We start from the raw sequence: 26,296 nt of genomic DNA, 5'->3' as shown, positions 1-26,296 counted from the left end.
AGGAAGGAAAGAAAACTGAGAGGGAAAATTAATGGAGAGGAAACCAGATCTGAATAACTAAATGGCATGCTGGATAGAGCACCTGACCTGGAGTTAGAAAGACCCGAGTTTAAATGTGGCCACCAATATTCACTAGCTATGTAACCCTCAGTAAGTCAGTTAACTCTTGTTTACCTCAGTTTCCTCCACTGCAAAATGGAGATACTAACAACCCCTACCTCCCAGATTTGTCATGAGGAATAACCACAACACGAGATAATAATTGTAAAGTGCTTAGCACAGAGTAAGCACTACAGAACTATTAGCTATTGTTATTAATTACTATTATTACTTGGGTGAGGGAGAGGAATGCTTAGAGAAAACTGGAATTTGAGGGAAGCAGAATCTCTTTAGCAAAATGCTACAACCACATTGGCAAGAATAACTTCACATACAGTTTTTATATTTTAGATATATAGTTTTATATTAAAGAAAATTTAGCTTTCCAGTTTTCATCCTGGAAGGTTAGATCTGGAATGAAAGAATTAAAAAAAAAATTCTCTTAGGTTCCAAAGAACACACATGCCCTCCAGAGAAACAGACCTTTATACTGTATTACAAGTTTGCATCTTTGCATTTCAAAATTCTTTAAAGGCTTAACAAAGTTTGGATTTTTGTAAATCATCCACAAGCTTTTAAGTCCAAGCTTAATCAAATTAAGGGACGACTATGGCAAATTCCTTGAAACCTTCAAACAGAATCTTGTTTTGCCAAATTTAGAGAGAATGAATAACAAGCAGATGTTTCCAAGTTTAGTAAAGAAAGGGTGGATCAGTAAATCCAATCCACTTCTATGTGCTCCTGATTTGGCTTTGTTGTAAATTGGCCATTAACATTTGGGGAAAGCATCAGGATGACAACAAAAGGCATTAATTCTCCATGGATTATCAAAAGTCTGGTTTTCCTAGCATAGATTATGCCTAAAGCAAAACCCAGAATCAAATTCCATAGCTACTTTTTTTATGGAAAGCCCAAGGCCTGCACTAGACCTTCAAAGCTTCCCATGAAATCTGAGTACTAGATCATAATCTGTCTTAAGGTTCCCAGGGACTGTGAAAAAGAGTAAAAATGGTTCAGTAGCCAATTCATCTCCAAGCTTTCACTCTCCCCTTCTTTCCTTTTACGGCCTTCACCCAGTTCCCTAACACTGGCCCTTGATTGAGCAGGTCACAATTCCTCCAAGCCCTAGATTTTTCCTGACCGCCTTTTGTATCCATCAAAATTTACCTGTTTTGTGCCCCATGCTCCAGGACTTTTGTAGGGAACTGACTAGTTCACATAATGAGGTATTAAGGCTGTTGACATATATATGGCTTACTGGCGTGTTCCTAAAAGACATCATGAAACCAAAGTGATGGTTTTGAGTGGTTCATCTGATATTTGAATTAATTTCAGGTGGCTGTCTAGTAACAGAGAAAAGAATGAGAGAAAAGACCTTGGGAAGGTAGAGGCAGAATTTTTCTCAAGATGCCATTGTTTTCCTCCTTTGGCAGGAACAGACGCTACATCCAACCTGACCAGAGGTGTACTAAATCCTTATTTAGCCTAAAAACATAATCTATGAATTAGCAGTTCTGGGACCCAGAGACAAAACAGGATTAGAAGAAACTATACAAAGACAGTTCCAGACAGAACACAGTACACAAGAGTTTCATTCAGAGCCTCTGTCTCCCTGTGATTATTTTTGAACAACTAGCTAACTTGCTTTATAGAAAAGAAATAAACATTTGCAAGACGAAGACAAGACAAAAAGAGACATGCTAGAACCACCCCATTTCCATCCTTTTAATATCTTTAGCGAGGGAAAATGAAGGGTGGTAATGAATTGTTTGATGTCTTAGGTCTCTTCCAACCCTAAATCAGTGACCATCTGATCCCATTCCACAGTTTAGGGGAATAACATCTAAAATGAACTAGATGTTAGGGGATATGATTTGCTTTGATTTTGAAGTCCTGGTCAAGGAAGGTGTATGGGTTGCATCTCTCTTCTTGAAGACTGGAATTGACTTCAGAGAGACTCAATTATTTGACTTTACATTGAAGAATACCATTCATATTCCCTTCTCTCTTTCTCTCTTTTAGGCTTTTTCCATTCAGAAATCACTATTTCTGAGAGCTGGGAAGCTCAGAAACTCTCATTTTGCCTGTTCAACCAGGTCTTGCTCTGTCTGCTCTACCTGGAGATATTTTCCTTGAGAGTTTTAATCTCTGTTGTTTCAACTTCTACATGCATTTGGTCAGCTCACAAAGTTTGGTCCTATCTATCTTTTCTCTTCCCCTGTTTTCTCTGCCTTAATATGTTGCAAGTTACCCAATGAGAAGTTAAAGTGAAATTCCTTATGTAAAATAATTATCTGACTGTTCATATTCCCATTTTGATGAACAATGACTTGTATGATGCTTTTGAGCTAAAATGTTCCCAATTTGATCAATGTCTATTCTAATCCTACATATTTAATAAGATTAAATTTCTGTTTTCAAAAGATCAGTGAGGGTTTGAATTGTTGGGGATAATCTACTAGGACCCACTATTGCCAGAGGTAAAAAAAGAAACTGTTAAATTCATGACACCCATAAAATATACAAAAGAAAAACATGTATATGCGAAAACTATTGCTTAGAGTTCCAGTAGAGAACTGTTATTGTTCAGTTATGCTTGACTCTCCACAATCCAGTTTTGAAGTTTTCTTGGCAAAGACACTGGAGTGGTTTGGCATTTCCTTCACCAGCTCATTTTACAGATGAGGAAACTGAGGGAACCAGGGTTAAGTGATTTGCCCAGGGTCTCACAGCTAGTAAGCGTCAGGAGCCAGATTTGAACTCAGGAAGATAGATGAGTCTTTCTGACTCCAGACCTGCCATTCTATCCACTGTGCCACCTAGTGCCGGGTAGAGAATGCAAGTGTAGAAACAGGGAGAAATCTTGCTCATGATTGGCAATAATATATAATGTGTCCCATTTTCCAGGGCTCTTTAGGTAAATAGGTTCAGGTTCTAAGCACTTTTGAATTCTTTCAAAAGTGCATCTTTTGATGCTCTCATCATGCATGTGTATCTATTTCACCTCTGCCTGTTTAGTCCTCTTAGGAAAAATAGCTAAATAACTCCAAGGAAACTTTTATTTAACTTCTATCTTTGCAACTTTTATTGCTTCTAGTTCCTGGGGACCAAAGAAACTTAAAGTAGTGCTTTCCAATCCATACTAAAAAAAATAGATACATAAATGGATGAATAGGTAGAAAAATGAATGAATGAATGCATAGATTAACAAATGAATGACTAGGGAGAAATGAATGAATGAATAAATAAATGAGACTACCAAAGAAAATAAATTACCTCAACATAAAAGGAGGAAAAAAACTAGAAAGAGAAAAATCTATGGCTTGAGAGAGAGAATAATAGCAAAATAACAGAGAAATCATTAGATTTTTTTCCCCTAAAAGTACATAATGAGAAAAGAACAAAAGTGGAACTTAAATAAAAGTGATGGTAGAAGAATATGCCTAAAATATCAGAGAAAAAAGTAATGTACATGCACAAGCCCTGGGCCAGAATTTTTTTTAATATGAGCTACAAAAATATTCTTCATATAATATTTTCATTTTTTTCAAAAAATTTATATGTATGTGTATATGTATGTGTGGTGCATGTGTGTATCTCAGCTTCAAAACTGTGTTGTATTAACCTCCTGATCACAGACTTTGGAGATGAGAATGTCATTTTACTTAATGTAACTCCTTGCAATTAATTCACTGTTGACAAATTAGCAATGGTTTGCCTGAATTTGATGCCCCCCAAAATCCTTAATTACACTGATGTCTCTACAATCTCATGACTGTCAACAAGGTGAGGTCAAGATGGGGAGTGGATGAGAGAGTAACAAGAGGAAATAGAAATATAGAAAAAACATACAAACAAAAAAGTGATATGGTATTTTCCTAATTTTTCAATAGGACTGGCCCTGCAGATATTGTATCCCAATCTATGATTTATTAATAAAAATTTTGCCATTCTGCATAATGATGGATTATTTATAGAAAATGGAATTTTAGGCCAAAGCATTTAAAATTTGAACCATACAATTAAGTTCTTGATGATATATTGATTTATGTTACTCCTTGTACATATTCCATATGGATACATTTTGACTTGTGAACAAGTTAATAAGACCCTCAAGGTCAGGGTCAACTTTTTCTTATATTTCTAGACCCCCAACACCCAACTGAGTGTTAGGCACTTATTAGACTCTTAGAAGTTAGAAAGGACCTCAGGAATTATCTAATCTGTCTGCCTACCTGAAGCATGTATCATCCTCTATAATGTCCTTGAAAAGTTTAGCTTTTGTTCAAATACTTCCGGTGACTGGGAACTCACTAGTTTTCAACTTAGGCCATTCCAGTTTGGACAGCTCAGACAGTTGGCAAGTCAGTTCATCATACTGAACTGAAATATGTTTTGCCTTCTGGGGCCCCATGGAAAAAATCTGATCTTTCACTTCACAGAGTTTCAGATCTGTGAAAGACAGTGACCATACCTCCCCTAAGCCTTTTCTTTTAATGTCACGAATTCTTTCAACTGATTCTCATAGGACATCATTTTAATTCTCATCATCTCAGTTACACTCTTCAGGGAACACTCTAGGTTTTAAAGTCTCCCCTAAAATATGGCACCCAAAATTGAACTTAGTGTTTCAATAAATAGTCATCAATTGATATAAACTAAATGGCATAGTGGATTAGAGCCCTGGGCTTGGAATCTGAAAGACTCATCTTCATGAGTTCAGATCTGGCTCCTGAAACTTATTAGCTGTGCGGACAAGTCACAACCTTGTTTGCCTCAGTTTCCTCTTCTAGAAAATGAGCTGGAGAAGAAAATGGCAAACCACTCCAGTATCGTTGCCAAGAAAACTCTAAATTGGGTTATGAAGAGTCAGACATGACTGAAACAACACCACTGTCATTATTATAGTCTTTGGGAATTGCTTGTGGACAAAAGGAGGTTGAGTGCATTGTCTGAGGTAATAAGACAAATTTATATGTCAGACTTAGGACTGGATCCAAGTTTTTCTGATCCAAGATGGGCTCTTTGCCCACTGCTCCACAGTGCTTCTGATGTCAGTTATAACTATTATAAAGTGACAAATGCCAGTTTGGGTTAAAAAAAATCAAAGCAGAGTTTTAAACTATCTTATTGCCTGTATTAGATTAGCTAAATATTTCTTTGATTGATTGTGGATCTATTCAGTCTTACAATGGCCAGATAAATTAATCATATGAAAAAGTCAATATCCTGATAGTAAAGGGACTGCTGAGAGCTACTGGCTTAAAAAATATCTTATCACAATTCTATGGGCCCACACATCTCGGAAAAAGTCCTTTAATTAAAACCAAGTTTTTTATTTTACTTTAATTTCCTGAATTCTCTATGAAACTCATCCCATCTTTGTTTAGTTTATGAGAAATCAAGTACTTACTCCCAGTTCTGTTTGTAAGCATTGCACCTAAGAGTAAAGTATGTTTCAGCCATTCCTATATTTTTCCTCCGTTGACAATATATGATAAAAACAAAAATTGCAACTCACATTTATATGGTGCTCATTTGGTTTCCATAACGATGCTGTGAGTTAGTGCTTAATTTTATAGAAAAGTAAACTGAGGTTCTGACAGGTGGTAACTTGCTTCAGGGTCACAGAGCTAGTTAGTAATAATTTGAGATGGTGCTTGAATCTGGTTCATCTTAAATCCTACTCCAAGGTTCTATATAAATATAATAACTCAATTTAAAAGATTTTCCCAAGGAAGACATTTGAATTGTGATAGATAGGAAAGACAAAAAGTTATTTCAAATTAGGAGGAAAATGAACATATCTTTCAGTTTCTTTCCAGGAAACAATTATTCAGTAGCAGTACAAAAATAAAACTGACAGTATTTGACCAAGATTTCTTGCCCACCTTACTTCTATGATTTGTATTCATGTGATGAGTAAGAAATATTTACAGTACTTTCAATATCTTCTACAAGTCTGCTCCTGAGAAGCCTGTATATTCCATCTCCTCAGTTGGAAAATACCGCCATTCTCTTTATCACCTGCCTTACCCTAAATGCAAACAGCATTCAAGACATGTTCAAACGGCAGCAATACCAGTTTTTCCAAGTCACTTGGAACAGTTCTGTAAATGCCACTTTTCTTGCCTGATCCCAGACTGCTTTACGGACAATTTCCTGAGTCCTTGTAATCACTCTCTCATTTTTGTCTCAGCAGGTGGAAATTTCTGCTGGTGGATTTAAAAGCCTCTGTCTAGAATTCAGATCTCTTTAAACATTGCAATATGTTGTTGGACCAATCTTTACAATAAATGTCTGGAATTTAACCTTGAAAATATGAGAGAGGAGCAATACATTAATCAGTATAATTCTCTTATGTGCAAAGTCTGTGTATGTGTATATGTGTATCATATACGTGTATATGTATATCAAAGTAATGTGAGTTCATTAGAGTAACATTATATATGTATGTGTATGTATGTATATATGCACACATATACATACATGTGTACCTTCATACCTACACATATGTATGTATAATACATGATATATAGAAATTATATATGTATGTGTATGTATGTATGTATGTATGTATGTATGTATGTTCTTCAAGATAATGCCCAGGAACCATGAAGGACAAACTTTCACTGCTGATGGGCAAGACAGAGCTTTGACCTGTTCCAATTCTGATCTGACACGATTTACTCTCCTTAGGAATCTTCATTTCCTCTCAGTCTTGGGGTTCACCATATAGGTCCCAGACTGAATACCCTATTATAGCTCAGAACCTTTGGTCACAAATGACCCACTAACCTCTCTAGTAGCAGGAATTATGGGCATATGCCACCATGCCTTGCTGAGTACAATCGTTAATTTTTCTCCAGAAGCAGTTATTGGAATTTGTTCAAATGGATTTAGTAATTCATTAATTGCTTTTCTACAGATCTGATAATCTAGCATTTACATCCAAGGAACTCAACATAGTTCCTTTTTTTTCTTTTTTCCTTATAAAATACTGCATGTTTACAGAGCAGATAGGACAGGGGCTGGACCTATGAAGTCACTGATACAGGGAATTCTCCATTGAAGAAACTCCCTCTACCAGTGCAGGTCACCCCATTCTCTACAACTTAATCTTGGAGTCGCCTAGGCTAGAGCACAGAGGGGTTAAATTACATGTTTGTGGTAGTATAGCTAATATGTATCAGAAGCTGGATTTGAAGCTAGGCTTTCCTAGCACTGAGACTGGCTCTCTCTTTCCACTGTACACTGCCAGGTCATTCAGAGAGAGGCAATGCTTTATTTGCCTCTGAAGTGCAGAACAATTTTGTTTTAATTTGCGACACACTAGACCACACAAAGATCTAGAAAGGTAATTATGAATCTAATCTTTTATCCAATAGTCTCCTTTTGCCCCCTTTCATCTCACACTCACCTCAAAATTTGTGGCAAATCATACTATAATCTGAGGGAAAGCAAGTTTCTATATTAGTGTTCTATATTAGTGAAGGACATATCTTGTCCTTCATTCTCAAAGAGATCATGACATCAGGGAGGTGATGCCATGACTTGCAAGTGAATTGGATTTAAGTGAGGGAGGGTTGTGCGAAGTCACCAGCCTCACTTTCTCCTTCAGAGTCATCTGGGTCCAGTGGCAAGATACCTATCAAGAATACTGGAGATGCCCTCACCCATTGGAAAAGAAGAAGAAACATGAGGTAAGATGGGACAAATGGAAGGAAACAGCAGTTTGGGAAACTTTCCTCCTTAAGAAAAATATTCATTAGTATTTCACCCATGAATTCTCACAAAAATCTGACTTCTACTGATAATAAATAGTCTATGCTTCATGTTAATCCTGGCATTAAATATACTTCACAGCTCATTTCCTCTTCACTCATCTTGAATACAAAGATAATCTCTGCATTAATACCACAGCACAAAAAGGGCAGCAGCTGCAATAGTTTCCAATAACATATCCCAGAGATATATTGCCAAGAGTTGGCTATTATCCATTGGATATTTTTAAGCCAAGAGATGGGAGGATGAGATGTTGATTGTTGTTTTTCTTTTATAAATTTGAGTAGTTAATTTAAGTATCTTTCCCAGACCTAAAAAAGCAATGCCCATTTTTGGCTATGTATGTCTCCTTAGAACCATGTGGTATAATTAATAGATGTTTAACAAATTTTTGTTTATCCTATTATAGATACTCATAAAGATGTGCATATGTGTGATAGAATCTCCATGCACTCGATATTACAGCAGACTCACAATGTCATATATGTACAAGCTACCCATGCTTTTATCTCCATGTCCCTCCATAAGTTCTTCAGATAGCAGTTCTTATCTGTTTCATATCAAAACTTTGGCTATCTGGTGAAACCTATGGATCAACCACCCATCTCAGAAGAATGAATAAAATTAAATAATAAAATTTTAAGGACAAAATAAATGCATATGATTGTAAGAGAAACCAATTATGGTGACAGTTTTAAAAACATTTTTTGAAAAAAAACAAGTTTCTGAACTCCAAGGTAAGGACCTCTATTAGAGGACCAGCTAGCAGTCTTGGATCCCTCTAGCCTTGCGCAGGTCTTTTAACACTTCAAGGATCTCTGTCCACCACCTGTGCCCTTATTGCTTGCTTTAATACCCACAAACCCTTTTCAAAACCAACATTTTTTTAAACTATCAGTTCAGCCATACCCCTTCCTCCATCCTCTCTCATCTACTAAACATTATAAAATATGGGCTGTGCATGCAGCAGTCAGATATATAACCCTTACCTCTCTCTGGAAATCATTTCTAACTACTGATATTTCTGCTGACCTATTGAATAACTCCATAAACTCAGTAGCTTCTAACCTGAACTTACAATTCTTGCCTTATAATCTGCTTTCCTTTCTTATGCCTGTTACTGTTCTTCCAGTAAACCAGGTAGAAAACTGGAGTTCTTTTTCTTATCCCTTTGACCTTCACATCCATACAAATGCCAAGTCTTGTTGCCATAGTGTTCCTCTCCCCCACTGCCCCCATGTCATGCCCTATGACCACTCTAGTTTAGGGAACCATTGATTGCATTATTGACAATAATCTTCTAACTGTTCTCTTGGTCTCCATTCTTTCTGCCTCTACTCTCTCTACTCTATATCACCGCCATATTGATTATGCTGATGCATAAGTCTGACTGTTCATTTATTCCACAAGCATTTATTAAGCATCTCTTTTCTGTTAATGATTAGGGATACAAAACCACAAATGAAATCATCTCTGCCCTAAACACCACCCACAATCTAGTTCCAACCTTCTTTTATAGCCTATTTTCACATTTTTCCTTTACAAACCCTATGGTCTAACCCAACCAACCTACATGTCAAGAACAAGCCATTGAGCTTTTATTAAATTCTTACTATGCTCCAGAAACTGTGCTAAGGGCTGAGAATACAATACAAGCAGAAAGAAAGATAGTCACTGTCCTCAAGGAGTTTATAGTCTACAGGGGGAAGAAAACAAATAAAAAGTAGCTGAAAAGGGGGTGGTGACAGAGATGAAAGTATCTGTCAAGGAAAAACTGGTGGGGAGAACAGGGAAGAAGGTAGAGAAGGTCCAGTGGAGTATGGAGTGCAGCCTGGAAATGAATGAAGACATAGCTGATCTGGACTTCTTTAAAATGGAGCTTCTGGGAGAAACCAATCAATCAAAGGGAGGGACCAGAGAGATAGAGAGTATTTCCAGTGTGTGAAGTCCAAGGGTGAAGTGAGTTTGCAGAATTAAGAGGTTTTTGGGCGTTATGGAGAAAATATAATAGTACTTTCTGTTCTTTTTTCTGTTCTTTTTCCTATTCTTTCCCCCTTCCCTCTCCTTATTCACACCCTTAGTCCATATTCCTAGAATACTCTACCCCCACATATCTACCAATTGGAATCCTTCCTATATATCCAGGCTTGACTCCAATATCAACCCTTTCATGATCTCCCCTCCCCTGAAGGGATGCTTTACCCCTAACAACTCTCATAGCATGTCATGCCTTCATCCACTTTTAATATGATACAATAATACTAAACAATCTGCACTGTATTAGGCTTACTGGATTATTGCCCATTGCTAACTAAACTGAAAGTTCATTGAAGACAATGATCACACCATGTTCACCTTTGCATTCTCCTTGGTGTCAATAGTAGGTCCTCAGAAATACATGTTGAATGGAATTGAAAATCACTTTTTTCTTCAGGAGAAAAAGTTTCACAAGCTCCAAAATTTATATAGAATCAAAAAAAAAATTCAAAAATCATCAAAAAAAATTTACATAGATTCAAAAATAATCAAATCAGTCAGAAAGTATTAAGTTCCTACTAGGTGCCAGATACTAGGCAAGACCCTGAGGATACAAATTTCAGAGTGAGGCCACCTCTGCTCTCTGGGAGCAGGTATACAGCAAGTTCACAACTAAGTCACCATATAAAATATAAATACCAGTGACTGGGGAATATGAGACAGAATTTGAGTTGGACCTGGAAGAGAAACAAGAGTTCCAAGAGGCAGAAGGAAGGAGAGATTGGATATTGACCTCAGTTTTCCTGAACTAAATAGCCCCTCATTCTCTTCTCCCTTCAGGGTAGAGTAAGAAGGAGAAAATGCTGTAGTTCTGGCTCTAGATTAGACTTCTTGGTTTGGCTCTTGAACAGAAAGGCTTATAAAGGATATAAAATCTAAGTTCATCTGAATGAGAAAACATAAATATGCTTGGCCTTCTCTTCTATGAGATTAGTCAACGAGTTACCAAATATTTTTTAAATACTGCTATGTCCTCAGCCTTATTTAAGGGGAGATAGGAGATACTAAGGAAAACCAGGTGGTAATTTATGCTCCCAAGCAGCTCTAAATCTAGTTCAATAAAAAATATTTATATGAAACAATAGAACACTACATAGCAGTATATGGACAAAAGTAAAATTATGTTGTAAGGATAAAAACACCCTTTGGATGACTTAGCAGCTCTTCCCTATTAAAAGTTCTATGAGCATGAAATATCCTTTACCCAAAGCTGTAATAACATGGAACCAATGTGACTTTGCCCCAGAGCACCAACATCCAGGGAGCGCCCATTGTCTCCACATCTGCAATTCTTCTGCTAGCCCATGCCGCTACATGATACAGCCACCTTTTCCAAAGTCTCACTGCATAATGTATCCTGTAACTTGGGTCATCATACAGCACAGCCACCACTCTCAGTTTCCCATCACTATGGTGTCCTCTCCTAGGTTGACCTTTCCCCTCCAGCCCCCAGAGGAGAAAGGGTCCTTTCTTCGGTTACCCTTGACATTGATCTGCATCTCCCCCAAATGTCTTTACCCTGCTCAGAAGGTTTCCAATTATGGCTCTAACTTCACCTAGAGAGTGTACCCAATATGGAGTGCAAGTTAAGCCAGCAAAAATGAAACTTGTTTTCAAAGCAAATTAATCAATGAGTATTTATTAAGCACTTATTTTGTACCAGGTACTGCTCTAGGAATTAGGGATACAAAGACAAAACAGGAAATAGTCTCTACCCTCGAGAAGCTTACAGTCTAACTGAGGGAAGCAACATCCATATATGTTGGTGTATACAAAAAAACAGATGCAAGATTATTTTGATGGGAAGGTAGGTACCATGAGCTTGGGTGGAACATACATGTAGAAGGACTATGCCTAGAACACTAGCAATTCCAAGAGGTGGAAGTGAAGAAGGAATATATTTCAGGTATGTGGTACAGACTGTGGAAAGGTAAGGAGAAAAGAGCAAATAGGAAGAAATGCATGATTTTACAGATTGAGAGTTTTGGTTTAGGATAGGACTTTGAAGAAGATTGAAGAGTTTCTTTCCCTTGAAGTTCTCAAAAATAGGTTTGATACCCAAAGAAGAATATGTCATAATCTTGACACTATAATCAAGATTATGGTGGGGAGGAGGAATAAATGATATCTCAGTGACACCACACACACACACACACACACACACACACACACACACACACGCACACACAAACACATCATTCATTATGTATCCAATTACTCACTAACAGTCATCCACAAAATTGGAGAGTGCCCTGGCATGTCATAAGCACACAAGAAATTCTTGTTAATCTGATTTACCTTCCAGAGCCATTGTGTTCATTTAGGGGCGTTCTCAATTTGAATCTTCTATGCCCAAGTTGCTCTGAGGGACTTATGGACTTCAAAATAATTTTGTAATTAAAAAATAATACATTCCTCAAATAATTAGGGGTCAAAGAATATGACTAAGCAATTTTCAGAGGAAGACATCAAAGCTATCAATAGTCATATAAAAAGTGAAAATCTCTAATAATTGTGTTATGTGTTTTGGCTTGTTTTTCTGACTCTTCATGACCTCATTTAGGGTTTTCTTGGCAGACATATTGGAGTGGTTTGCCATTTTCTTCTTCAGCCAATTTTACAGATGAGGAACTGAGGCAAACAGGGTTTAGTGCTTTGCCCAGGGTCACACAGCCAGTAAGTGTCTGAGACTGGATTTGAACTCAGCTCTTCCTGATTCCAGGCCTGGTGCTCTATCTACTATGACACTTCATGCAAATTAAAAGAACTCTGAAGTACTACCTCATACCCATCCAATTGGTTAAGATGACCCCCTCCAAAAAAGTAAATGGCAAATGCTACAAGGTAAGTGGGAAAATAGATACACTAATGCCCTATTGATGGATCTGTGAACTCATCCAACAATTCTGGAAAGCAATTTGGGATTATGTCCAGGAAGCTATTACACTGTGCATACCTTTGACCCAGTGATACCTGTACTAGGTCTATACCCCCAAAGAGATCAAAGAAAGAGGCAAAAGATCCATATGTACAAAAATAGTTATGGCAGCTCTTTTGTGGTGGCAAAGAATTTTAAACTTAGGGGATACCCATGAATTGAGGAATGATTGAACAAACTGTGTTATATGATTATGACAGAATACTACTGTGCTGTGAGAAATGATATTGGGTGTGGTTTCAGAACAACCTGGGAAGGCTTGCATAAACTGATGCAGTGAAGTGGGCAGAACAAAGAGAACACCATACACGCTAACAGCAATATTGTAAAGATTATCAATCTTGAAAGACTTAAAAATTTTGGTCTATAAAATGACTAACTATGATTCCCAAAGGGCTCATGATCAAACATGCCATCTACCTACACACACACGTATATAATATACATTATTATATGTAATATACATATATACATATGGACTACATATAATTTGTATTGTAAGTGTCTTAAATCATTGAGTGAGTTCACAGGTCCACCAACAAGGCATTAGTGTATCAGTTTTACCACTTACCTTCCAGCATTTGTCCATATGCACGAGGGCCTGCAGCATTGAGTCTTAGGGTGGGAGTACTGCTCCCAAGTCTTGCTGGTCAGTTTCAATCACAGGCTTCATTGGTGCTAGAACATTTCTTATACTCTAACCCTAGAACTCTGTGAAGAACCCTCCTAGGGACTAGACTAACAATTTTGAGATAAATAAATCATGTTACAGTATTCAAATAGCAAGACTATCCCCTTCCACAGAGTAAAGACTATGTAGTCATTTAAAGATAGTTGTGTGATGCTGGGCAAATCACTTAACCCCGTTTGCCTCAGTTTTCTCATCTGTAAAATAAGTTGGAGTCAAACCACTCCAGTATCTTTACTAAGAAAACCCCAGATGAGTCAAGAAGAGTCAGATACAACTAAAACAAATATAGAACAACAACATAGAAACATAGAAAAAGAAGTGATCTCTGCACCATCCTGTACCCCAATGCATTATTTACTCATTTGCCACACTTAACAGTGAAAGATATGCTTTTAAAAAAATTCCATCTACGTTTATTTCCAACAATTCTGTCTTGCTGAGACATAATATATTTAAGTGTGTTGTAATATTAAAATTCAACTAGTAATGCTGATTTTTAAAGTCTAGATAATCCAAAAGCTAATAGGCTTTCTATTGATACAGTGATGATGATGGTGATGACGATGATGATGATGATGATGATGATGAAGATGACATCCACATAACACTATATGACAGTCATTGTACTAGTGCTTTACAATCATTATCTCACTAGACTCACAACAACCCTAAGAGGTAGGTGCTCTTATTGTTCCCAATTTACAGATAAGAAAAATGAGACAAACAGAGGTGAAGTGATGATAGCAACAAGAGGAGGAGGTCATGTTTATATAGCTCTTGAAGGCTTACAAAGGGATTTCTTCACAAGGTAGGAAGTGCTACAGTTATTATCCACATTTTACAGAAGAAGAAACCAATATTAGGAATTTAAGTGACTTGCTCATGGTTACATAGCCTAGAAAGTATCAGAGCCAGTGTTATTAGCCTCATTTTATAGATGAGAAAGTTGAGGAAGAGACTGGCATTGTAGACATACTACTATTATGTATCCAGATGAGCACATCAATCAATGTCTTCTGTTTGGGCAGAAAGAGTTCTTGGGTTTGAATTCCATAGAAGAGTCGAGTGGGAATCCATGGTCTGTGTTTCATTAGCTGTGTGACCTTAGGTAAGTCACACACCTTTCTGTGCCTCAGTTTCCTAACTACTGCTTAACAAGGGAATGATAAGTGACTGGCTTCCTAGGGTTTGTATTTCAAAGTGAAAACCATTCATTCTCTGGCTGTTCTATTTAGGGCTGGAAGGTGAATGGGGACATACATAGCTTTTGAGAGACCAAGAGGACAGCAAGAATTGAGCAGCAGGGAGGAGGCAACATGTTCAGCTTCCCTTAGCAGGGATTTAATGAGCCAAACTGGAAAGTAGGGTCAACAAGTAATGAAGAAACTGAAAAAGTGAATCTGAAAGAAGAGCTGAGCTCTTATAGAATAAAGGAGAGGCAGAGGGGGCTACCAGGCCATGCAAGCACTTCAGAACAGAAGGTTCAGACTACAACTATCAGAGGAGCTCACTTCATTCAATCTTCTCCCCACAATAGAATGATGTTCATTCCTGAACTTCTCCTTCCTATATGCCTACCTAGTTACAGTCACTGTAACAGACTCTACTCACTTCTTCTACCTAAACCAGGGGTGGGGAACCTGTGGCCTCGAGGCCATATGTAGCCCTCTAGGTCCTCAAGTACAGTCCTCTGAATCCAATCCAGGCCACAGGTTTCCCACCCCTGAGTCATAATCATTTCCTGTATCTTGATTATTTCCTCAAGATTTAGGTAGACACAAAACTTTACATTAAGAAAGAAATCCAAACCTCTGTCTGAATGTTAGGAACTTTTCTAACTAGGAACTCTGAGCTATTATGATAGTATTAATAACTGCATCAGCAATGAACTCCATGAAACAGTTGAGGAAGAAGCCAATGCATCTGAGGGCCACTCTACTGCACTAAAAGTCACCGAGTAGTAATAATAAGGTGTAGCTGATTGGATCTCTAGACTCCACCGTAGGAAGGGCAAGATCCAGAGGGAGGATCTTCCCCTTCCAGACAGGAGGAAGTACCACATAAGAGTTAAGTACCCTACACAGCAACATCCATAGTTATTAAAACTATTTAAATGAGGTCAGAGGAGATGGTAGCTACGTTTCCTACCAAATCTCATGTTCTGTAATTCCGATTCTCAGTAGGCCCTAAGTCTTTTCTCTCCCAGAAAACAATGAACTGCTTCCCCATGACCCATGAAGGCACAGTTGAGCTCTATTAGTACAAGGGAAAACACTCCATACTAAACATATTAGAAGATAATTAGCTAGACTAACTCTACATCTCAAGAATAAGTTTAGCAGCGACCTAAAACTTTCCAGTTGTTTCATTATAAACTTCCTGGTTAGCATTCAAATGTTGCCAATGGGGTCTAGACATTCAGTGATACTTTTGTAGGCACTGATACAGTCTCACCATTTCATCTTTTGTACTTACAAAGTCTTGAGGTGCATGTTGTACTTTTTAAAACAAAGTGGTCCCATGTGATATTCCTTTAAAGTATTCAGAGAAACTATTCAAGCGTATTACTAAAGATAAGCTTAAAATTAGTTTTTCAATTCAATTTTGTGCCTCAGCTGAATCATTTTTGCCTAGAGTTAGGCTTTCATGGTGAAATAGGAACAAAAAGTGCCATCAAAATAAGTAATATTGTGGACTTAGAGTGATATTCCTTGGGACAGTTTCCAAACTTTAGAAAGCATAAAATAAATCTTATTTTCCAGCAGCTGACTTTATCGAAATTAAATCTCTGAAGAGAACTGGTCTGAGTTTCCTGTATAGCCTGTCTTTCTCCTTGGCCAGATTTGCTTTCTGCTCATCATTCCTGCCTGGATATTTGCACGTGTCAAATCTGAGGTTGTATCTTTCTTGTGGTTTCCATCTGCCATGACTATGGCTGCAGATACTGGAGGCCTTAGCTAGGCCTTCTTTCTCAGACCTTCATATCCACCTGGGTATCATCTTTTTATACCCATTCAGACTTTTTGGCCCTCAGGTAGCTAGGGCTGCCACAGCTCACCTGAGAAGCAGAAGGTTTCAGCTCACTGGATGAATAATGCCCTCCAAGTCTGCTTCGTGGGGCCGAAGCAAGTTCTCCAAGTTGGGGACTGTCTTTTGACCTGGGAGCCTGAGCCATCTCTTTGACAGGTCTGCCCTGAAACTGTTTAGGAGTTATCCTTTGCAGTTCACTGCCACTGGACATCATCTCACTGCCATCTTCATCTGGAAAAGTCATTCTTCCCAATGAACAGGACTTATTGCTTGGACTGTTGAGGTTTGACCTGGAAGCTGCATCTTTGGGCCACACCACAGGATGAAGGGATACATCTTCCCCTCTAGACTCAGGCCACTCACCATTCTCACTAGTCGGACTAGACCTCTTCACCAGGTGTGAAGGTTCCTGTTCTAGCTCTGAGGTCAAATAGTTCATGGCTTCACCAGGAGAGATGTTTGGAGAGCCATGCTCCTCATTGACACAAGCATTTTTTATCACCTGTTTTGCCAGATGCTTCCTCCTTAGCCATCTCTGCATGCTACAAGTCAGGTCAACAAAACTTAGGAGGAAGGATAGAGCATTGACTCCCCAAATAAAAAGCATCATGATTGATTTCTCTGTGGGTCGGGAGATATAGCAATCCACCATGCTTGTACAAGGGGAGTGGTAGCAGGAGAATCGTTTTGGAACCCAAAATCCAAAGAGATAGTATTGGGAACCAGCAAAAGCTGCTTCAGTCAAGATCCGCAAAAGAAGCTGTATTATGTATGCAGTGGAAAAGTCCGGGACATTTAGATGAGAACAGCCAGCCCTTGGGTAGAGCCCCTTCACTGCTCTCTGGCCAGAGCTATGCTCTCTTCTACAACAATCTGGTTGGCGGGCCCCCAGTGCAGCATGTAGGGCACCTTGGTGAAGGACAAACACACTAAACATGATGTATGGTAGGAGAACAGACACATTCTGGATCAGCCAAAAGCGGAAATGGGATACAGGAGAAAACATGTCATAGCATACATTGGAGCATCCTGGCTGCAAAGTATTACAGACAAATCTCTCCTGTTCATCTTGGTAGATTGGGTAGCCTGCCAAAATGATGACCACCAGCCTCAGCATTATAGTGAAGATGAGCCAGATCTTCCCTACAAAAAAGCAAATTGTTGTGGAAAATATTACAGCCAAATAAGTTTAAAGAAAATTCTAAAAACTTTGTTTGAACATGGGGACAGAGTGTGTGTGTGTGTGTGTGTGTGTGTGTGTGTGTGTGTGTGTGCATGTGTAGAGAGAGAAAGAGAGAGTAAATATACTTTTTGGTTTGTTTTTTTAATTATAAATCCCAAATCTATGGATGGTATTCTGAATAGGGCATTTAAGCTCCATGTGACTTCATTGTCCCATTTGTAAACTAATATTGTTTTTGTTCTTAAAGTGCTTCAGCATTCTTAGACCAAAAAAAGAACATATATTAAGATTTCATTCATTAATTCAGCCTCTACTAATTTGAACTTTTAAAAAGTCCAGTTGTCTCTGGGGAGAGCTGAAATCTATCTTCATATTGTCTCTGAAAAAAAGTGTTTCCTAAGCCAGCTAATGGTGTAAACAAGACTACAGAGGACATGTACAACCTACTTAAGGAAATAAATGATTTTTTTAAAGGATTTCTGCTCCACATAGTAATTGTCTATATTACAGATGGATGTAGCTAATATCTGTTCAAAGGAACAATCCACAGAACTTTTGCTGGGGAACACAATTAGCATCTAACATTGCTGTTTATGACTGAAAATAACCACACTGAATTTGTTCAAATGTATCTGATAATCCTGACTGCTTAGTGATTCAAACTAGCAGGGAGATCCAAGTCTGTGAAAGTTGCCATCATCAGTGAATAAAAATCAAAAAACTTTCAAAATCTACCCAGGAGACTAACTTCAAAGAACCATTTTGCATCAACTGGATGTGGCCAAGGGAATTTATAAAATGCTTTAGGTTTTCTCAGGAAAGAATATTACACTGGGAGTCAAAGGTCTCAAGTTCAAATCCCATCTCTGGCATTTATTACCTGTGTGAACTTGGACAAGTCACTCCATGTCTGTAAGCCCTGTCCAACTCTTCCTGACCCCATTTGGGGTTTTCTTGGCAAAGATATTGGAGTGGTTTGTTGTTTCCTTCTCCAGCTAATTTTACAGATGAGGAAACTGAGGCAAAAAGGGCCTTGCCCAGGGTCACAGTGCTAGTAAATGTCTCAGGCTGGATTGGAATCCAGGTATTGCTGACTTCAGGCCTGACACTCTGCCCACTGTACCACCTAGCTGCCAAACCTCAGTTTTCCAATATGTAAATGAGGGAGTCAGAATAGATGACTTCTAAGGACCAAATTATAATCTCCCAGTTATAGATCAATGATCCTATGACTATCACATGTAATGGAAAGAGGGAGGACAGACAGGAAAGGGTGTGAAGTCTATTGCCTATTGAAGCAACGAAAGGTAAAGGTTGAAATAAACACAGGAGAGTATAGTTTTTTAAAACACAACTTCATCTTGTTGCAAGGAATAAGAAAGCAGAGTATCAGCTAAATATTTAAGACACCTAAAAACAAATGGGAAATATGGTGGAAGAAAAATATATTTCAAGGATAACGATGATTTATTTTCACAAAATTGTCTCCATTCCTGGTAATTTGAGTATGGGAAAATTTGAGTATGGTATAAAAATACCCCTTCCCACCTGCTCCAGTCTTCAAACACAGCACTTGTGTCAATGAATGGAGAGTCGGCAAGATTTCAAACAGCATTTCACTGAAGACCTTCATAAGTAATCACAGTGGAATGAGAACAAAATGTAATAGAAAAAAAGGAAGCAAACCCAGAACCTAGGGAAGGGGAAACATATTTCTAGGTCCTTTATTGACAAAAACATTGAAGCTCGTTCTTTAAAGCTCAACCAGCAAAACTCAGAATTGGAAACTAAGTCAGGTTCCAGGAGAGACAATGAATTCTGTCATTTTTAGTAAAGGGGAAAAGGAGAAAGAATTAAAAAGAAAATACTCACCCACAATTGTCACATTGCAATTTAAGGTGATGATGAGAAAACCCAACAAGTCCCAACGTTCCATATTTCAGTAATTCCCCAAACTCCAACTTGCAGGAGATCTTGGAATGTGGTACTTTTCAGACCAAAAGAATACAGTAAAAATTCCACAGAATATGTTTGCTTTTTAGCTAGAAAGAGGCCCAACAATGGAGCTTGGAAATGTGTGGGGAAACAAAGAGAACCGGTGACGAGTCCATTGACAGGAGCCCAATTTCTTCTTCCTCAGGTTGAAACTTTGGGAAGCTGGTTGCTTCCAAGGCTGCCCATTTCCTGACAGCTGCAAAGAGACAAAAAGATGACAGCAGTTATCTAAGCCATTGTGAGTTATTCTTACCCTCTCCAGGGCATTCCAACCTCTTGGCCTTGCTCCCGTGTCTCAGTTGGGAGAGTCAGGTGCCTTCGGAATATGTGCAATGCAATTTTATTAGAGGTCCAAAAATATCAATTACCTCACTCCCAGAATAGTAGAGATCAGTAACTGAAAGAATCAGGAGACACTTAGGCTTTTCTTTCCAAAAAGGAGTTACTTTCTTGGTTATTCCCTTCTTGTAAATATTTCCACATTCATACTCTGACTGTTGTAGTTGCTATAACATTTTAGCCATATCTGATTATTCATGACCCCATTTGAGGTTTATTTGGCAGACACTAGAGTGGTTCACCATTTCCTTCTCTAGTTCATTTTACAGATGAGGAAACTGAGGCAAACAGGGTTAAGTAACTTGTCCAGGGACATTTGGTCTGAGGCCAAATTTGAACTCAGGTCCTCCTGACTCCAAGTCCAACACTATCCACTTCACCACCCAGCTGCCCCAAGCTCTAATTAAGAGGACTCATGATTCTTTCTTTTGTGGTTTTCATACTCATTTCCTCTATGAAGCATTCCATGGTCACAAACTACAATGGTCATCATCTTTATTTTAAATTTCTATAACATGTAAGAATATATGTCATTACTATATTACTTGGTCTTACCTTATAATTCATGATTGCTCTTCCTTATTTCAGGAATATGTTTCTCTTTCTTTCCCCAACTAGATGATAAACTTGGAGGAATACTCTCCTTTTGATACGTCCTTCCGAGGCCTAGTACAGTATTGCTCATGGAGTATCTATTTACCAAATGCCTATAAATGGGTATCTGAATGGGACTGCAAGATCCTACTCATATCATATTTGTATCCCAAATTCCCCTCATTCCCCTTATACCATTATTTATAAGAAACTATCCTACATACCTGGAGATGCAAAACCCATAATAAAAATTGTGCCCTTCCAATGTCCTGATGTTTTTTTCTTCTCATTTCTACTTATTTGTGGGGGGCAGCTAGGTGGTACAACAGGTAGAGTGCTGGGCCTGGAGTCAGGAAGACTTATCTTCCTGACTTCAAATCTGGCCTCCTGTCACTCATTCTCATAACTTACTGACCTACTGGCCTTCCTACCAACATAAACCTCCCCCTTTGCCAACCTCTTTCTCCAAGTCACTTAACTCTATTTGCCTCAGTTTCTCATCTATAAAACAAGCTAGAGAAGGAAATGGCAAACCACTCCAGTATTTTTGCCAAGCAAACCCCAAATGGGATCATGAAGACTCAGACATGATTGAAAAACAATTCTACAATAAATCTGCTTTTCTGCAATTTCTACCAGTCCACCCCTTAAGTATTCTGGAATTTTAAAATCAGGAAGTTTTATTTTTCTGTATTTGCTGCATTTTTACTGACTGAACTTTCATAAAATCTTATTTCTGAGTGTGTCTCATTTTCAAGATGGCACAGTGGATAGAGCACTGAGCTCAGAATCAGGAAGGCTCATCTTCCCGAGTTCCAGTCCAGCCTCAGGCATTTACTAGCTGTGTGACCCTGCGCAAGTCATTTAACCCTGTTTGCCCCAGTTCCTCATCTGTAAAACGAACTGGAAAAGGACATGGCAAACCACTTTAGTATCATTGCCAAGAAAATCCAGAAAGAGGTCATGAAGAGTCAAACATGACTGAACAATAACAATGATAAACCTATTTGTGGGGAGGAGACAGAAAGGGGAAATCAGTAGCCATTTCTCAGCAAGATTTCCCAGAAGGGTTTCACCAAAGCTCTTTTTTATCTTTGCCCAAGAAACACTTCCCCCTATTCTACAAGCCCCACTACTCCTTCCTTGAAAATGATATGTTTTGCCAGACTCTAGTTAGGCACCTAAAAAAAGAGAATTAACATTTAGAAAAATGATCAACAAATACAAATCCTGTAATAGCAATTGTGATCTGAGAATAAAGCAAAGTACAACCTATTTGCCTTCCAATGCAACAAGTTTGGGGAAATTATGCTTGCCAAGGACACTTTAGAATCAAGAAAATAATTTAAAAAGAAACTTGATTGTTTTTATTTTACCCCTGGTGAGGAAACCCCTCTATATAAGCAGATCAGTTTTTCCCTTGCAATTAGCCTTAGAGAGTAGCCTAGGGTACTAAAATGATGTCAAACACAGCAAATATTTGTTAGAGACAAGACTTGAAACCTAGGTCTTTCTGACTCCAATGCCAGATCTTCATTATCCACATCCTCTGTCTGTCCACACTCGCTAATTTTTATTGTGAAAGCAAATAGTCATTTTAATGGAGTTGAGTGACCTTGAATAAGTCACTCAACTTTGATAAATCTTCCTGTTCTGTAAAACAGAAGTATTGCTTACCCTACCTACTTCACAGTGTGGTATTGAGTCAATTGAGATAATTGATGCAAAAGCATTTTTTAAAAATATGAAATCTATTCAAATGCCCAGGTATCATTATATGTCAGTAAAGAATTCCTCAATTCCATTTTCAATCCCCTAGCCATTATCTTACCAATACACAATCTTTGTCATCATCCACACAAGCTACCTCTACTTACTGACTCTATCTTCCTTTGGCTCAGTTATCTACTAGGAGATACTTAGAGAAAACGTTGATATCCCCCCTGGTTTCAGCATAAAACAAGCTAGGGACAGATGAAGAGGAATAGGAGAAGGTTGCTGTAGCAGTCAAGTTTGACCATGTCATCACAGAGTTATCCAGGATTGGTGAGACTCTGCTATGTCCTGGTTAGTTGTGGACCAAGGCTTAGTCAAGTCAAAAAATAATGTCAACAAGCACTCATTCAATGGCAATAGGAGAGGGTCATGTTGGTAGGCAGGCCAACAGGTCAGTAAGGTATGAGAGTGACAGGAGGTAAGCCTAGGTTTAGGTAGGCATATGAGAGAGCAAGAAGCAGCAAGTAGATATTAAGTTCCTTGAGGGCAGGGACTGTTTGTTTTTTTTTTATCATTTACTCCAAAGTCTAGCATGGGAGTTCAGTGTTGAAAGTGGTTACCATGGGGAAAAAAGAAAGGAACTTCTCCATGGAATTACCAACAGTTTGAGAATATTGAAGCATCAAGGCCCCAGAGTGACAGCTGAAGGTTTTGAAAGGGCAAACAATTGAGCATCAATGGCCTGGCATAAGAAAGGTGAGAGAGCTGGAGGGCAAGGCAGTCTAAAGGGGATTTTTCCCCCTCAGGCGTAAACAGACTTACAACATGGTGGTTGGTTGTTTCAGAAGACTCTACCACAGGTTGGGCACAAATAGTCCATATGAACATTTGGAGTAGAGATGTCTCCTAACGCATCTCCCATTTCTTTTGAGCTAATGCGTTTCTGCTTTACTCACAGAGCACAGTGGCTTTTTTGATGAGAGCATGCTCCGCTGGGCTGTCATGTGCCAGTATTTCCCATGTCTCACAATTGATTCCAAAGTTCTTCAGAAAGACCTTGAGAGTGTACTTGTATTGCTTCTTCTGACCTTCGTACAAGTGCTTGCTTGGTGTGAGTTCTCCGTAAAACAGTCTTTTAGGCAAACATATGTTGACATTTGAACATGGCCATCCCATTGGGTAGAGTTTGAATGTTTGGCAGTTAAGCTTGAAAAAAGACCTCAATGACCAGTATCTTATCCTGCCAGGTGATCTTCCGAATCTTCCTAAGACAATTCAAATGAAAGTGATTCAGTTTCCAGGCATGGTATTCGTAGACTGTCCAGGTTTCATAGGCATACAACAATGAGGTCAGCACAACAGCTCTGTAGACCTTCAGTTTGGCAGGCAGTTTAATACTTTTTCTCCCCCACACTTTCCTTCAGAGCCTCCCAAACACTGAGCTAGCAGCAGATTGATGACATGTACTTAGTCAAATGCAATACAGTTCTGTAGCATCTTGTAATTAAGACTTTTGTTTAGGTTTGTGTGGGGTTTTTTAAGGAGCTGCTAAATTATCTAATTTGAGAAATGAATGTTTTACTGGCACTGCTCAAGATTTAGATGACTTTTAAGAAATTTTAAGATGCTGGATGGAGAACAAATGTTCAGCAGCTGTACAGACACAACAGAATAAACTTGTCTGACATTTGAGTTCCATTTCCATATTTAAATCCACTTTCCCTATTAAGAAAATAAGTAATAATAGCTTATTGCACCAATGGTATGTAGTTATTCCATAGGCCTAGGCAATCCAGAGGATTAAATGCCCCAGCATCCCAGCTACTTTGCATCTAGACTGATGGCAAAATGTGAGCCCAATGGAAAAAGAGTAAATCTGTGAAGACCAGAACTCAGCAGTCTAAATACAAAGGAGACAGCTCACTAAATTTAGCTGTCAGTTGGCTCTGGAGTTCTACATTTCTATCTTTGATGGTTATTCCCCAAAGGGCCCCACACTCCATGCTCAGGCCTCACAGCTGGCAAGAATAAAGGTAAATTGGTTCTCCCTGACGGTGACTAGAAGGACAGCTCCCTCATGAATCTGTATGTTGGCTGAGATTGTATTTATAAAAGGAAGTTTGATCATAATTAATATTAACAACAATAACTAGTATTTATTAATGCTTTAAGGTTTATAAAGTGCTTTCCATATATTATATTTGATTCATGAAACACACAGGTGAGGTCAGTGCTGTAAGGTAACAGGCTAAGAGGAGAAATGACTTGGCCAGAGTCATACAATCAGTATGTGCCTAAGGCAGGATTTACACTTAGGTCTTCTTGACAATCCAAGGCCAACACTCTATCCACTGTACCACCTAGCTTCCAAAGACCAGAAGAATTCCTTTATTGTGTTCTACCTCAGCTAAACTATGACCCTAATTCTGGGGTGGGGGAGGATTTGATGAGATAAGAGAAGATTTGGAGTCAGTTTGGAGAGGATTGCCATAGAGAATCAATTAGGGAAAAATAAAAAGACTGACTTGCTACAATGAGTACCCATTTTTCTGCTCTCCTTCGCTGAATTTCTTTTTTTTTAAGTGTGCATAGCCAATGTCTCTGCTTCCTTGTCAGCCACTCTCTTCTGAAACCCCTTAAAATCTGGGTTCTCTGGCTATCACTATTTATTGTAAATTGTGCTCTTCAAAGCCTCCTGGTTCCCAAATTTAATATAGTTTTCTATCCTCATCCTCCATGATATTTGATATTGTTTACAATCTTCTCTCCTTTGGGATTTAACTCTTCCATTAACTTCAAAAATACTATAGTCTCTTGGTTTTCTTCTATCATACTTCTCTGTAGTTTTGGATGGCTCCTAATTCTGTTTCAGACCCCACGAAGTGGGTATTCCTCAGTCTTTTAATCTTGGTCTTCATTTCTTTTTTGCTTGTTTTACTGATGCCTTTATTTTCACAATTGTTTCCAAACATAACATTCCACACTGCCCTTCTAGTAAATCTGCTCTATGTACCCACATTCTCCTGCCCCTCCAATAAATGAAGGAACATTTTATTAACTATTCTTGGAGCCAAGCTTGGTTATAGCCTTCAGTTCTGTTTTAGTGTTCTCTCCATTTACACTGTTGTAGTCAGTGAGTAGAGTTGTTTGATTTTTTGTGGGGTTTGTTTTGCCCTTCATTCCATATCATTTCACATAAGTCTCCCAATACTTCCTTGAATATTTTTATACATGGCCTTTCCATTCCATTTTTTGATACAATTTGTTTAAACATTTTCCCATCAATGAACATCTACTTTGTTTTAGTTTTTTGCTTTCAGGAAAAATATTGTTATGAATATTTTTGTATTTCTTCTTGTCTTTGAAAGATAGACAATCTTAGGGTATACACCTAGCAGAGGACTCTCTGAATCAAATGGTTTGGACATTTTACTCTCTTTTTTGTATCTAATTTCAAATTGTTTTCTAGAATGTTTGGGTCAAATCACAGCTCCACCAACAGTATATTAGTGTGCCTATCTTTCCACAACCACTCCAGTGTTGGTTATTCCTATCTATACTATCATGCTTTAACAATTTTATTTTTTAATAAACATTTATTTTTATCTCTTCCCCCACTAGAAAAGAAAAACAAAACCACTGTAACCAATATATGTAGTTAAGCAAAATGTATTCCCACTTTGACCACATCTAAACGTGTAACTCATTCTGCACACTGAATCCTTTCAAGCTGTAGGATTTGGGCTAACCCATAACCTATTGTTACTCAAAGCTTCCACTCCAGACACTTCTTAACCATCTCTAGCATTTCCTTCTAGGAATAAGCTCAGTGAATACAGTTGCCTAAACTTTGCTATGAAATGCTCAGAGATCCGTCTATCTCAACTTT

At 38.3% G+C, this 26,296-nt stretch overlaps 1 protein-coding gene across 1 annotated transcript in view; it reads right to left on the bottom strand.

Annotated features, from left to right (window-relative positions):
• Positions 1–6,950: 6,950 nt before the first annotated feature.
• GJD4 (gap junction protein delta 4) overlaps positions 6,951–26,296 on the bottom strand; it is a 39,019-nt gene continuing 19,673 nt past the window's right edge. The window contains exons 2-3 of the mRNA XM_072652042.1: positions 19,636–19,954; positions 6,951–17,723 (exon numbers count right to left, since the gene is read on the bottom strand). Of these exons, the coding sequence (XP_072508143.1) occupies positions 16,555–17,723; positions 19,636–19,699 (1,233 nt within the window). The 5' untranslated portion in view covers positions 19,700–19,954 and the 3' untranslated portion in view covers positions 6,951–16,554. The remainder of the gene's footprint in view (positions 17,724–19,635; positions 19,955–26,296) is intronic.

The sequence above is a fragment of the Notamacropus eugenii genome, chromosome 3 (assembly GCF_028372415.1).
Source record: "Notamacropus eugenii isolate mMacEug1 chromosome 3, mMacEug1.pri_v2, whole genome shotgun sequence".
Lineage (NCBI taxonomy): Eukaryota > Metazoa > Chordata > Mammalia > Diprotodontia > Macropodidae > Notamacropus > Notamacropus eugenii.
This window is presented reverse-complemented; position numbering and strand designations above follow the sequence as displayed.